The following is a 15546-nucleotide window of genomic DNA, read 5'->3' on the forward strand; positions in this document are numbered from 1 at the left end:
AGTGGGTTTATGTTCGACACTAGGCTAACGTTACATAGTTTTGCTTCAGGTAGAATGATAAGGCTAATTATATATGCATTTACATGTTTTCGCTTTATTTCTCAGTGTACTCACATAGGCTTCGATGGTTTCGCCTGGATTTTGGTTTCTGGTGTTGAATGAATGTCTCTCCATCGTCAAGTTTGTCTCTGGGTTGCAAATTTCTCAGAATTTTCGCTTCAAACATTCTGGATCCTCCCTTGACTCCGCTGGCGTAACTATATCTGCTTCATTATCAGCCAATATCGCTGGAGCATATGAAAAGGAACGCTCTCTTTCAATCGCCTCTGGTCCTGCAAGATTGAGGAGTATGTAGGCTTAAGTTTTATCTGCCTTTTCGCTGTGAGCTGCGGCGATGAATATGTCGAATTCCAGTTTGAATTTTCGCCAGTTTTCTGCTATGTTGCCGTCGAAAATCAGCGGGTCTGGTCAGCGACCTCCGTCAGCCATTATGTCCTCTGTTATTGACTTATTTTAACTTCTGACACCATGTAGTTTGTTATAGAGACGGAGACGTTTATATCTTTCAGGCTCGTACTTTTTATTAGCCAACCTGGAGAGCCCACAAACACCACGAAGCAAGTACATTCACCCGCCAGAACACCCCGCCCCTTTTCCCAGAGGGCACCTCAACACAGGGATATACCATATATGGACATAGCTTCCTTATACCTAATTAAGTATGTTATAACTAACTGGATGACACATCATCAGTTATCTACACATTCCACTTACACAGTACCTTACACAGTTTTGATAACGTTAATAATGAACACGATGTTAATATAGTCTGCCTGTGATGAAATGCGACTGCACACACACACATGCTTAGTCTCGGGATTCCACAACTTCCCTTGATCATCCTCACAACTTATTGCTTGTAGCCATTTTGTAATCCTTTCCAGCTCTGTATGTTTATTGGGAAGGATGTAGAACTTAAATTCATAATTTGTTAGTTTATTGGAGGTACAGAAAACCACACAGCAACTCTTCGGCGTGATTGTCCCGTTTATTTCAATTGTCGCCAAGGCAATGTTTTCCCCCACAGGCTAAATTCACATCACGTGACGGGGCGTTCCCGGGGGCGTTCCCAGACCAACCGTCTGTATCTATTGATATCATATGTGACGAACCATCTGATTCACACCCCTAGTGGGTTTAGGGTTGGGGTAGGTGTATGTTGTATGTACCAGCATGATATGTTTTTATGGGATGTAGCAAAATCTGATAGAGTAGCACACATCGTCAGAACATCGGCCCCGTCACCTCACGGGCTCCGTAGGTCTGGTATGTGCGCAGCCACGTGTTTGACCAGATCGGACCCGCCCACCAGTCATTGGGCCCCGCCCACCAGCCGCTACGCCCCGTGTGACGCTCGCGGCCACTGTAGGGTGCGCGCTTGAATGCGGAAGTGGACAATCGCTTCCCTTGGCGCTTCCGGGTTCCGCCTCGCGCACAAACGGACTGACTGATCGCTCGCACCGGAGCTCTCCGGAACGCATTTGAGATGGCCGCTCGGTTACCGGCATGCGTGGTGGATTGTGGCACAGGGTGAGTACTTCACGCGATTCGCCTCTTCACGGGAAAACCGGCGCATTATACGCGCGAGCTCCTGCAGAGACCCGTCCTCGCGCTGATCGCTCGTCCTCCGTCTGTAAACTGTCTGTTAAGTGTCTGTCCGCTGCTGCTCCAGTAATGTCATCTTCGTCTCTCTGCGCGGACCTGAGCGGCGACGCTCCTGCAATCTGACGCGCGGTGATTGTGCGCCTGACGCGCGACGCGGAGCTCCCAGGAGCGCGCAGCTTTTAAGCGCGCCGATTTAACGATAATATAACATCTAATGTGCAGCAGATCGTGTTACATTATTAAATTAATGGCAAAAATGAAAAACTAAAAGAGTTTGAAGAGCGGGGAAATGATTGAATCTGTTGTCTTCACTTGTGCGCATGCGCACATCTGCTTCCTCTTCCTCCACTTCCGTATTCTCGCTGAGGCCTTATATGGGCAAACAGAGAAAAACACCAAACCCTTTAAGATGCATTAACTGGGTTAAAATATGATTCTGTTCACTGTCGGAGAGTAAACCGATTTAAACTGTGAAAAGAAACCCCGAAATGTGTAATTTTATAACCGCAGTATGTTTTATTGTCAGTCGTTTGTTCTGTTTTGATTCGTTCAGATGTGATTGAACTGAACAGAGTGCGAGGAGTCAGTCCTGTAGAGACAGGAACACATCCACTGCACTCGATCTCTGTGTGTGTGTGTGTGTGTGTGTCAGTGTGTGTCTGTCTCTGTGTGTGTGTGTGTGTGTGTCAGACCCTGTATGTGCGCTAAATATAACTCCTTCCGTTTAGAGACTTAAATAAATACTTCTCCAATGCAAAGGTTCGTGTCTGCTTCTAGTGATGTCATCATCGCTCTGAGTGTGTGATGTTAAAGAAATGAATCTAGTGTTTGATTTCTGGTCCCTCATCATGAAGAAGCCAGTACTAATCAGCTGATGTCGTTCGTGCAGGGCTGGGTTTGGTCTGATATCATCCTCACACTGATCTGAACATCACCGTAATCCGTGTGTGTGTGTGTGTGTGTGTGTGTGTGTGTGTGTGTGTGTGTGTGTGTGTTCCAGGTACACTAAACTGGGATATGCAGGAAACACGGAGCCGCAGTTCATCATTCCCTCATGTGAGTGTGTGTGTTTGTGTGAGTTTTTAACTGAAATGCGCAATTAATTGTAAAAATAATCCTAATTATGTGCTCAGTTTCAGTCTGTTGTTGTGTCAGCTGATTGTATTTACTGTAAGCATCATATAGAAGTGATCAGAATCATCCTCCAGATATTAAACCCTCATCTGCTGTGTTCACTCGTCAGTGTATCACAGTTCACTTCCTCTCTTCTGATCATCTCTCACTTCCCATCATGCCTTTCTCCTGCAGGTATCGCCATCAAAGAGTCGGCGAAGGTGGGCGATCAGGCCCAGAGGAGGATGATGAAGGGCGTGGATGACCTGGACTTCTTCATCGGAGACGAAGCCATCGATAAACCCAACTATGCCACCAAAGTGAGTGTGTGTGTGTGTGTGTGTCACTGCAGGGCTCACGGTTAGGGTGATCTGTGTGTGTTCACTGGCAGAACACAAACCACATAATGTGTGTGAGAAATATCACACAAGCGTCTTGTTTAACTTTATAAAACCACATCCCCTTTACAATAAGATGTGTTTTATTACTTATCATGCAAGTGAAATGTTAAAATTCTCTAAATCACTTATAATTCACAAACTCAATAACAGCTATTGGCCAATCAGAACTCGGTTCTGTTACAAGCTTTCATCATTTTCATCAGTTTTCATCATTTTTCACAAAAAATAGTTCAAGTGCAACTATTGAAATTAAAAAAATAAAAAGATGACAACAGAAAAGGTATGATTTTCCCTTGATTATGATTGAAAGTCATTCCCTGACATTGTTATTGTGCTGTATGTGTGGGATGGAGAGACGCTAGTACAGCTAGCATCGAGTCTCTGAACACACTCCCTGCGCGCTGAAGTCTGGTAGAGTACAGTGATCTTACAGTTCAAGCAGTGACTGAAAAATACTCATGTGTGAGTTTGTACATTTTTATATTCTTTGCACAAGTAATGTACTTTTCTGCGCGAGCACAAATGTGCTGTTAATTTTATACAACAGTTTTGTTCGTTGAATGAATCAGATTTTGAGTGAATCGAGTGAGTCAGTGATTCAACCGTTCACTCAGATGGACTCACTTCTTTCTTTTCTAATGGAATCAGCAGGAAATACTTGTTTCATTTCAATGATTCGATAATTTATTAAAACATGGGCTTGCTGCTACCTACTGGCAGCTTCATCATCATCATCATCATCATCATCGTCATCATCATCGTCATCCATGACCGGCCTAAACCAGATGGCATTTAGCTAAATATTGACCAAAATTCCTCCTTTTCAGGCACCAGAAGGAAAAAGCTTATAAATTATAGTTTATTTAATAAGGTAAATTATGTGTGTGTGTGTGTGTGTGTGTGTGTATGTATATATATATATATATATATATATATATATATATATATATATATATATATATATATATATATATATATATATATATATATATAAAATGAACTATATATAATCAATTTATTCCATTGAATCTATTAAACACTGTGCTACCAACCACTCTTTTGCATTTCCTTCAAACCACAATCCCATTTAATATAAAATCTGCCAATGGGACAAATTATTTCTTCTGGCCAGAGGAATGTAAGCCAGGGGCCTGTTCTTCATACGTCGCTCATTACATCCGAGATCAAATGACACATCCAAGATGATATCATCGTGCTAATCCTGATCCGGCTCATTGGGTTCTTCGAACACACCTGTTGTGTATGGTTAGTATCGCTGGATTGAGTTATCGGAGATAATTGCGTGTTCATGTGTTGTCTTAAAAGGGGATATGTATCGATACTCGAAACCATGATCAGCAGTGCAGCGATTGGCTGGTGGCAGACGGCAATGTGATGACGTCATATCATTTAAAACGACACCTGACGAAAAACTTGACAAATTTCTGGACTTTTATAAGGAAACAGCCAAGCAAACAAAACTACATAAATGTTATAATAGATACATGTTTTTATTTTATTAGAATTTTTTAAAATAATTTAGATTCGCAATTTATAATAGTTGTGCAGTCTTTACATTTTTTATTTAAATGTAGAAATGATCTATTCATTTCATTTTATATTGGGACAGATTTGTTACGTGACAGCATTAATGAAAGTTTCTTAAGGGTCAATATCATGATATCTGCATCTCCTGCGCTCCATCAAGACACTCTTATAATATCATCATCACTCAAAATAATGCACGACTCTATTATCTGTGTAGCATGTGTGTAAGAATAATACAACTATGAAGTAATTTTATGACAAATAAATATTTCAGTGAGTAAAACTGGCTGTCTATAGTAGGCTGTTACGGACTACACAGCATTTTTATATTATTTTTAAATAATTTTTTAATGATTATTATTTTAAATGATTGTCCCTGGATCAGTACGATACTCTTGTAATAAAGTAGCGGTGGTAGCAGACATATGTTGAGTATCAGTTCCGGTTGAAGCGATCTAATCCTGTTTACATGAAATAAGCTGCTCCCGAGACGGATCTGTTGCTATGACAGCAGCTCCGGGATGAGCTTCGGAGAACCAAACGATCCAAGATCACGCCAAATCATCAACAATCAGATCCAGCTAACTGAGTTAGCCACGTACGAAGAACAGGCCCCTGATCTTTAAAAAGGTTGCACATTAAAAATGTTTCTTTCCATAAATGAAATAAAACCTGAAGTAAAGATGTTTGTAGCCAGGAATCTTATTTACTTGACTCGTGAGAGTTAGTTGTTGTATCACTAACAGTATTCTGAGTAAGACTGCTCTCCATCTTTGTCCTGTATACCTCCGTTAGAGTCTGTGTGAACACTACAGCTCCTCACACTCCTGAAGAGACCAAGCTGCTGTCTGTGTTTTTCATTATTCACACTGTTTTCCCATTTAATATTGGAAAGCTGCTTTGACACAGTCAGTATTGTTAAAAGCACTACATAAATAATAATAAAAATACATTTAATTTAATAAATAAAGGTGACTTGACCGACTCTACATTACTTTCAAATTTGAGTTTATCATCAATAATTGTTCCTAAATATTTCAAATATAGCACTGCATCAGTGTTTCATCAGTGGATGCTCTGCAGTGAATGGGTGCCGTCACTGAGACACTGATGCAGTGCTACATTTCTCCAAACCTGATGAAGAAACACACTCCTGCTGATCTCTGAAGATCTGAGGATGAACACATGTACTGAACTCTTCCTCTCTCTCTGATTACCTGCGCTCCGTGATGATGAAGGCTTCCTGCTCCAGCTTCATCATCATCACATGTCATCTGTGTGATCTCTGAGCGTGTGTGTGTGTGTGTGTGTCTCCGCAGTGGCCCATCCGGCACGGGATCGTGGAGGACTGGGATCTGATGGAGAGGTTTATGGAGCAGGTGATCTTCAAGTATCTGAGAGCCGAACCTGAGGACCATTACTTCCTGCTGGTGAGGACATCTTCATCACTACTCCTCTTCAGTGTGATTGTGTTTAACGTCTCTTCTTCAGCTGAGACCTGAAGCACTGCGTTGAGATTATACTGCGCTCTACGCATCACTTCCTGTGACACGTGTCTGTTTCTCTGCTGCAGACCGAACCTCCTCTGAACACTCCAGAGAACCGCGAGTACACGGCCGAGATCATGTTTGAGTCCTTTAACGTGCCGGGGCTGTACATCGCTGTGCAGGTACACACACACACACACACACACACACACACACACACGTGCTCCCAGTGCTGATCTGTGTGTGTTTGTCAGGCTGTTCTGGCTCTGGCAGCATCATGGACGTCTCGACAGGTCGGTGAGAGAACCCTCACAGGATCCGTCATCGACAGCGGAGACGGAGTTACTCACGTCATTCCAGTGGTACACACACACACACACACACACACACACACACACACACTCTTTAAGTAATATAATATCATGCATGTAGAAACTGACACGCAGAAGATTTCAAACAGCCGTTCATATTCACGTTACGTCTGATGCTCTTCTGTGGTGTCTGATCACGTGGTGGTGTTTGGATGCTCATGACCACTTCCTGCAGACTAGCACAGAACAGGAAGTGACCGTGAGTGCTCTGCTGTGATTGGTTTGACAGGCGGAGGGTTACGTGATCGGCAGCTGCATTAAACACATTCCCATCGCGGGACGAGACATCACCTACTTCACACAGCAGCTGCTGAGAGAGAGAGAGGTGGGCATCCCTCCGGAGCAGTCGCTGGAGACCGCCAAAGCCGTCAAGGTGAGTGTGTGTGTGTGAGTGTGAGAGAGAGAGAGAGAGAGAGAGAGAGAGAGAGAGAGTGTGTGTGCGAGTGTGTGTGTGTGTGTGTGTGTGTGTGTGTGAGAGAGAGAGAGAGAGTGTGTGTGTGTGTGTGTGTGTGAGAGAGAGAGAGAGAGAGAGAGAGAGTGTGTGTGTGTGTGTGTGTGTGAGAGAGAGAGAGAGAGAGAGAGAGAGTGTGTGTGTGTGTGTGTGTGAGAGAGAGAGAGAGAGAGAGAGAGAGAGTGTGTGTGTGTGTGTGTGTGTGAGAGAGAGAGAGAGAGAGAGAGAGTGTGTGTGTGTGTGTGTGTGAGAGAGAGAGAGAGAGAGAGAGAGAGTGTGTGTGTGTGTGTGTGTGTGAGAGAGAGAGAGAGAGAGAGAGAGAGTGTGTGTGTGTGTGTGTGAGAGAGAGAGAGAGAGAGAGAGAGAGTGTGTGTGTGTGTGTGTGTGTGAGAGAGAGAGAGAGAGAGAGAGAGAGAGAGAGTGTGTGTGTGTGTGTGTGTGTGTGTGTGTGTGAGAGAGAGAGAGAGAGAGTGTGTGTGTGTGTGTGTGTGTGTGAGAGAGAGAGAGAGAGAGAGAGAGAGTGTGTGTGTGTGTGTGTGTGTGTGAGAGAGAGAGAGAGAGAGAGAGAGAGTGTGTGTGTGTGTGTGTGTGTGTGTGTGTGTGTGAGAGAGAGAGAGAGAGAGAGAGAGAGAGTGTGTGTGTGTGTGTGTGTGTGTGTGTGAGAGAGAGAGAGAGAGAGAGAGTGTGTGTGTGTGTGTGTGTGTGTGTGTGTGTGTGTGTGTGTGAGAGAGAGAGAGAGAGAGAGTGTGTGTGTGGGAGTGAGTGTGTGTGTGTGTGTGTGTGTGTGTGTGAGTCCTCCTCCAGTCTCTGAGCGTCTCTCTCTCTGCTGCAGGAGCGCTTCAGTTACGTCTGTCCTGATCTGGTGAAGGAGTTCAGTAAGTACGATACGGACGGATCTAAATGGATCAAGCAGTACACCGGCATCAACGCCATCAGCAAGAAAGAGTTCACCATCGACGTGGGCTACGAGCGCTTCCTGGGACCAGAGATCTTCTTCCACCCGGAGGTTTGGACAGGCGCACCCTACAGAAAAACACTAGTCTTTTATATAATGATATATTCACCCATATATTCATTCTCTCTCTCTCTCTCTCACACACACACACACACACATAGGCAAGGCAAGTTTATTGATATAGCACATTTCGTACACAATCTGGTCTTTTTGGGAAGAACAGTGAGGAGCCCATTACAATAGTCCACCCTGCTGGTGATAAAGGCATGAACAAGTTTCTCCAAGTCTTGACTGGAAACAAAACATCTAATTCTTGCAATGTTTTTTAAATGATAGTATGCTGATTTAGTTTCTGCTTTGACATGACTACTGAAACTAAGATCTGTGTCCAGAATCACACCAAGATTCCTGACTTGATTTTTAGTTGTTTGACCCCTAGAGTCAAGGTATGCATTCACCTTGAACACTTCATCTTTGTTTCCAAATGCAATTCCAAATGCTATGACAGTTTTTTCCTTGTTTAACTGAAGAAAGTTCTGGCACATCCAACTATTAATTTCATCAATGCATTGGCAGAGGGAGTCAATGGGGCTGTGGTCATTTGGAGATAAGGCTAGGTAAATCTGGGTATCATCAGCATAGCTGTGATGGGCAATTAGGTTCTTTCTCATTATTTGACTTAGTGGAAGCATATACAGGCTAAACAAGAGCGGTGCAAGAATTGACCCTTGTGGGACTCCGCATGTCATGGACGTACACTTAGACTTATGCTCTCCTAGACTCACATAATAGCCTCTTCCTTCTAAGTATGAGCTGAACCATTTGAGTACCATCCCAGAAAGCCCAACCCAGTTTTCCAGTCTCTCTAGTAGTATGTTATGATCGACAGTGTCAAACGCAGCACTGAGATCTAGCAATACCAGCACCCATATTTTGCCAGAGTCACAATTTAAGCGAATATCATTTATTATCTTAATGAGTGCTGTCTCTGTGCTGTGATGCGGTCGGAAACCAGATTGAAAATTGTCCAGGTATCCATTTGAGTTTAAGTATTTGTTCAGCTGATTTAAAAACTACCTTTTCTATAATTTTGCCTATAAAAGGAAGATTAGATATTGGTCTAAAATTGCTCAAAATGGTGTTATCAAGATTGGTCTTTTTCAGGAGGGGCTTTACAACTGCAGTTTTTAGGGAGTTTGGAAACGTCCCAGAAAGAAGTGAGGCATTCACCACTTCTAAGAGATCTGCTTCTAAGCAGTTAAGCACACTTATGAAAAAAGATGTGGGAAGTGTGTCAAGACAACAGGTTGATGATTTTAGGTGCTGCACTATGTCTTCCAGAATTTTGCTATCAATTTTTTCAAAAATAGACATAGTATCTTTTTGATATTTTGGCCGAATCTGTCTGACCTCTGCATTACTTGAGGATGTGCTAATCGCCTTCCTGATATTTATGATCTTCTCAGAAAAGAAAGAAGTAAACTCATTGCATTTGCTGTCTGAGAGCATTTCACTGGGAATCTGACTTGGGGGGTCTGTCAGTCTCTCAACAGTGGCAAAAAGACTACGAGTGTTATTTAAGTTACTGTTTATAAGGTTTGAGAAGAAGTTCTGTCACTAGTTTCACTTTAAAAGCATGAAGGATGTCTTTAAGTGAAAGTGAAAGTGAAGTGACATTCAGCCAAGTATAGTGACTCATACTCAGAATTTGTGCTCTGCATTTAACCCATCCGAAGTGCACACACACAGAGCAGTGAACACACACACACAGAGCAGTGAACACACACACACACACTGTGAGCACACACCCGGAGCAGTGTTCATCATTTATGCTGCGGCGCCCGGGGAGCAGTTGGGGGTTCGATGCCTTGCTCAAGGGCACCTAAGTAGTGGTATTGAAGGTGGAGAGAGAACTGTTCATGCACTCCCCCCACCCACAATTCCTGCCGGCCCGAGACTAGAACCCACAACCCTTCGATTGGGAGTCCAACCCTCTAACCATTAGGCCACGACTTCCCCATAAGACACTCTTTTTCTCTCTCTCACTCTATCTCACACACACACACACACATTCTCTCTCTCACACACACACAAACAATACACACACACACACCGTGCACAGTCCCTCAGCAGTGTATTCAGCAGTGTATCTCACTCTTTTTCTCTCTCTCACTCTATCTTACACACACACACACACACACACACACACACACACACACACACACACACATTCTCTCTCTCTCACACACACACACACACACACACACACCGTGCGCAGTCCCTCAGCAGTGTATTCAGCAGTGTATCTCACTCTGTTTCCTCTCTCAGTTTGCTAACCCAGACTTCACTCAGCCCATCTCTGAGGTGGTGGACGAGGTCATTCAGAACTGCCCGATCGATGTGCGCCGTCCGCTCTATAAGGTCAGTAGTGTGTGTCACGGTCAGCTGCGCTGATGGTTCAGTGTGTGACCCCGTGTCTCTTCCTGCAGAACGTGGTCCTGTCGGGCGGCTCCACTATGTTCCGTGACTTCGGCCGGCGTCTGCAGAGAGACCTGAAGAGGACGGTGGACGCGCGTCTGAAGCTCAGCGAGGAGCTCAGCGGAGGGAAACTCAAGGTCAGGTTCACAGCAGAACATCAGCAGCATCTGTGTGAGACATAACACCTCACTATCTGCATCTGTTCCTCTCCTCCAGCCCAAACCCATCGACGTGCAGGTCATCACCCACCACATGCAGCGCTACGCCGTGTGGTTCGGAGGATCCATGCTGGCGTCCACCGTGAGTCACACACACACACACACACTCACATGCACACACTCACACACACACAGATACACACACACACACACACACACACACTGAAATATAGGCCTGGTTTACAGTGCAGATTTATCACCTATATCTGATTTGTTTATGGCTGTCAGTTTAGGGTTCCTTCGGTTGTGACCCACATCTGATTCATGTGTTTACACTTGCCTAACCATCTGAAACATCGTGCAAGCGTTGTTGCCATCTTCCACCTCCACATGTGCTTCCTCGTGAGAGTAACGTGACTTGTGCGGACTAAACCAGTCGCAATGAGCAGTTAAAACTAACTGGGGAATAATTAAAAGACATCCATTAAAAGACCTGCAAAATGATTTGTTGGAATCGGATAGTTCACCCATTCGAAATCAATAGTGAAGTCTTCCATATTTTCTTATTAATAATCACAATACAATGATTTTTTTATTTATTTTATCTTTGCTCTTATAAATAAGAAAAGATGCACAAAAAACAGTAAAACAAGTAGCCTAGAAAGAAACAAATAATGTATTACCTTTATCATTTTAGATATAAACTAAAACTTTCTTGTGCGAAAAATAATCAAAGGTAAAAATAACTTGTGTGTTAATTAGAAATAAACTGATTATTAAAACTACAAAAGCAGTCGTATGAAGTGCAGCGCGTGATGCTCTCTTCTCTTTTCTTGTGAGATTAAGATCCTGATGATGCTACAGATGTCCTACTGTAATACACGGATCTAATATAATGTTCACATCAGATGTTTCCCCTAACAGTTCCTCAAGCGTTCACTTAATCCAGAGCAGGGTATATCTGTGTGAAATACTGTAATTCTGTGTGTGTGTGTGTGTGTGTGTGTGTGTATCAGGGTTGCACTCCGTTATATGTCAACGTAATGAAATCCTCTCAGAAAATGTACAAATAAGGATATTGTAGAATTGTATTAATATTAAATTATTATTATTTTGCCTGTAGCTCAAAATAGCCCGTGTGATTTTTACACTCCTTTTGCCAGCACAGGTCACATGACGTCGTTAAACCGCGGAGAAATACGTTATAGTGACAGTTTTAATGATGTACAGAACTATGTGGTGGTCCGTTCACATTTATGCTTTTCAATTAGTTCACTTTTTTTACTTTTTTTTTTTTTTAATGGAATTTTTACCTTTTACCTTTTTATAAAGCCTACCTTTTTTCTTTTACCTTTTTTCTTCTAAAAGTGTGAATTATTTTTTGAGTCAAATTCTTAAATCTAATCAGTGAATCAGAATAAGACATTTGGGCTCTTAATAAGGAAATTAAATTAATTTGACTCCACGTTCTCTTGTTATTGGCAACAGTATTCCTATTGTTCATCTGCTGTCATGACGGTTTAATTTTTTAATGTTCGTTTATAATTGACAGAAATTAGATCAAAGTAAGAAACTCTAATAATTGAAACTCCAGAAGTTTAAAGCGCTGAATGTTCTTCAGTGGTGTCCTGAATCCTGAATCTTTATGCAGTAAATCAGGAATGACTGGATCAGGATTAAGGATGTGCATTTTAAAAAAGATCTTATACTCAATTTCTACCCATTAGAAAATATATATTTGTTATAACTAGGGCTGTCTTTGACCAAAGATTTTTCTGTTTGACTAGAAGTCATTAATTTTTAGCATTAGTCGACTGATCACACATTTATTAATAAACCATTTAGGCTAAATCATAATAATGGGCCTTTAATTGCCTACATAGTGTAAGTGCTCATAAATCTTGCCACAGTGTGCTGCAGAAGCTAATGATTATGAATGTGTCTGGAAAAACATCAGGAGCTGAATTAAGATTATCATCATTTATTGATAAACTGGTGCTTGTCTTGTTTTCGGCTGAAGAGATGAAGTCTGCGACACGACTCGTCATCTCCGCAGTAGTGTCACCTCTCTGCATGCGTCAGACAGATTACATTATCTGAGAATATTCATTCTTCATTTAAATCGGTTCATTAGAAAGAAGATAATATATTAATATCTGTCAAAAATATATTTGTCGTATCTGTGAGGCAAGTTTAAACCGTTTCAGAGTTCAGAAAGTTCACAGAGACTGAGACGGCAGAAAGTGCATCCTGTTGCTTTCTTTATTTTACAAAAGCACAATGTTTTGTTTATTGTGAGTGCACACAAATAAAACGTAGTGTCTTTACAGATTTGAAAGATTACTCCTAATGTGTATGAGCAAAAATGAGTATTTTAGGAGTAAAGCTTGTGATTTTGAAATCTGGCTGCAGCACACACATGAGGAGAATCTTTGCAGATAATCTTCCCTCAAATATTAAACATGCACACACTACAAGGTTTGAACATCGTGGCACATCACGCACCGCAAGATATCAAGATTATCGTGATGTCACGCAGCAGATCGTCAAGCTGTTTTTCTGCCCTCACCTGGTGTTCACTCATCTCACTCCAGCGCTCCTATATCTACTTACAGTTGTGATGTGTTTTCACACACACTACAGACCGTTGTGTTTGTCCAGGACAGTTTCCTCTATCTCCACTAGCTTACGAAGCCCTGCATCACCGGTTTTGCGCATTGGCTGTGAAAGTACTGACGTAATCATATAGCCATCATCATCCCGATTTAAATCCTAAATATCTAACATGTTTGATAATAATCGGGGCTGCCCTGATTTGTGTGCGAGCAGATCGGGAGGTTGGAGATTCGATCGCAGGACAGATCGAGGTGCTCGCAAGATGTTTCCTTTGATTCTTGCGAGGGGGAAATCGGGGCTAAATCAGGCTAAAAATCTCGTAGTGTGAGCACAGCGGCGCCTCATCGTCTCGTCACACTCCACACACACACACACTTGAACACTTGAGGACTTCTCCTGGAGATTGGGAAACTTTGGTTAACTATTAGGGGCAACCATAGTTATAACATGTCAATATTGTTGTAAGATTCTATTACTTGACGTGACCTTTCAATTCAGACATCTAAATCCCTTGAATTCCTCTAGTGACCTTTGACCCCAGACGTCTGCTTGAGAAGCGCTGCTTTAAACGGCTCGACTGAAGTGGAAACACATTTTTAATTAATCTATTTAATAAAACTGAAGATTAGTTTATTGTACGATAAAAACATTCCAGAAGGAGTGTTCGCTGTTGCCCGTTTACACACACACACACACACACACACACACACAGAGATGTTTATCTGAATAAAAGCCTGTTTAATTGAACGCGTCAGAGATGAACTGCTTCAGATCCGCTGTCTGTTGGCCTTTGTGAGCCGAAGCATTTCCTCCCATCAGTTATAATCGATTATGCAGTGTGTGTGTGTGTGTGTGAGAGAGACTGTGCAGTGAGAACTGGATTACACTGATGTTTACTAATGACTGTCATTACCTTCACGCTGCAGGGTTAGGGTTAAACCTCTGTGTTTGTGTGTGTCTCTGCAGCCGGAGTTTTACCAAGTGTGTCACACCAAGAAGGACTACGAAGAGATCGGGCCGAGCATCTGCCGCCACAACCCTGTGTTCGGTGTCATGTCCTAACACACACACACACACACACACACACACACACGTGCGTATGGGATGGTAGGGAGCAGATGCAGAAATGAGAAATGCTTTTTCTATTGTTGGTCCCCGATGCACCGGTTCACCACACGACGGGTTTCTTGAGTTTTTGTTGATTTGTATCCGAGTGTAAGCAGCCGAAAGCACTTCAGTCTGTCTCGTGTGAGTGTGTGCCATAACTGAACTCTGATCATGAGGTTTATGATGAAACTGGACTGGTGTCATTATTGTCATTAAGGTGTAAAGAATCACATTGAACTGTGTTTGGCTCCATCCTCTTCTTTATTTGAATGTTTTATGACCTGAACCCCTACCACATTAAAGCTAAGCATTTCCTTCTCTACTTTCATATTTGCTTTCCATCTCTCAAATGTGTTACTAAAAGAAAACTGTTAAAAAATATCCCATATACTGTCTTTTTCTTCATGGCATTTTAGATACTCGACTGCTTTTATCTTCGGATGTCGTTTATTCTTGATGGCAGACGGTCAAATGAACATGTGCTTGAGCGGAATCAGTATTAGCAGAAGCTCGTTTTGAGAAGGCAGACATGGCTGGCATTTCTAAGTGTAATGGAGAAACATTCCAATAAAAGCTCATGGTTTCTAATGAAGGTGTTTGTGTGATGATCCTCAGGTGTGTTTGGGCTGCTCTGTTTCTCCATCAGGAGTGTCAGTTATTCTCTCAATATACTGCATGTTATCTCTGTTTTAAAGTGCAGTAAAAGCTTACTGGGAGCAAACAATCCCGCTTTTATTAATAGTCGAGCTGCTAGTACAGACACAAACCAGCTCATATTCCAGACTCTAACTTCTCAATCTGTTTAAATGTCAATCCAGCTGAAGGGCACAAAGGGTGATGTCAGAACAATGTGGAAATGGCAAACATTAACGGGTTTAAATGATATTTTTTGGACTTTGTTTAATAGAAAGTAATAGAATACTAAGAAGATTAATAATACAATAATTTGTGTTAAAATTTAAATGTTCCATATTCAAGTTAAAAAAAAAAAGAATTTATGCCACAAAAAAATCAGTTTTGTTGAATGACACTTGCCAATAATCAAAATGGACACATTTCATAATCAAATATTTGTGTCATATTATAATCTCCACACCGGAGCGCAGACTGATCTGGATCAGATGGAAACAGAAGTACTCTTCCTAACAGAATACTCCAAACACACGGACATCCGGACAGGGATCAGATCAAATACA

General features: G+C 42.2%; 1 protein-coding gene across 1 annotated transcript; it reads left to right on the forward strand.

The window, feature by feature from the left end:
* Positions 1–1416: 1416 nt before the first annotated feature.
* LOC127964996 (actin-related protein 3) lies at positions 1417–14938 on the forward strand. Its single transcript, XM_052565513.1, has 12 exons — positions 1417–1590; positions 2666–2721; positions 2974–3098; positions 6047–6157; positions 6301–6396; positions 6469–6576; positions 6815–6958; positions 7869–8042; positions 10320–10412; positions 10481–10606; positions 10686–10769; positions 14210–14938. The coding sequence occupies exons 1-12, from the start codon at positions 1547–1549 to the stop codon at positions 14303–14305; spliced, it is 1257 nt and encodes a 418-aa protein (XP_052421473.1). The 5' UTR covers positions 1417–1546; the 3' UTR covers positions 14306–14938.
* Positions 14939–15546: the final 608 nt, after the last annotated feature.

Source organism: Carassius gibelio, chromosome B9 (genome assembly GCF_023724105.1).
Source record: "Carassius gibelio isolate Cgi1373 ecotype wild population from Czech Republic chromosome B9, carGib1.2-hapl.c, whole genome shotgun sequence".
In the NCBI taxonomy this organism is placed as follows: domain Eukaryota; kingdom Metazoa; phylum Chordata; class Actinopteri; order Cypriniformes; family Cyprinidae; genus Carassius; species Carassius gibelio.

What these genes read in the sequence shown, in the direction of transcription:
- LOC127964996 (XM_052565513.1), top strand. Translation starts at nt 1,547, where the DNA reads ATGGCCGCTCGGTTACCGGCATGCGTGGTGGATTGTGGCACAGG. An exon ending in AGGACCATTACTTCCTGCTG is followed by an intron (nt 6,158 to 6,300) that starts GTGAGGACATCT and finishes TCTCTGCTGCAG; the next exon opens with ACCGAACCTCCTCTGAACAC. An exon ending in TCAGCGGAGGGAAACTCAAG is followed by an intron (nt 10,607 to 10,685) that starts GTCAGGTTCACA and finishes CCTCTCCTCCAG; the next exon opens with CCCAAACCCATCGACGTGCA.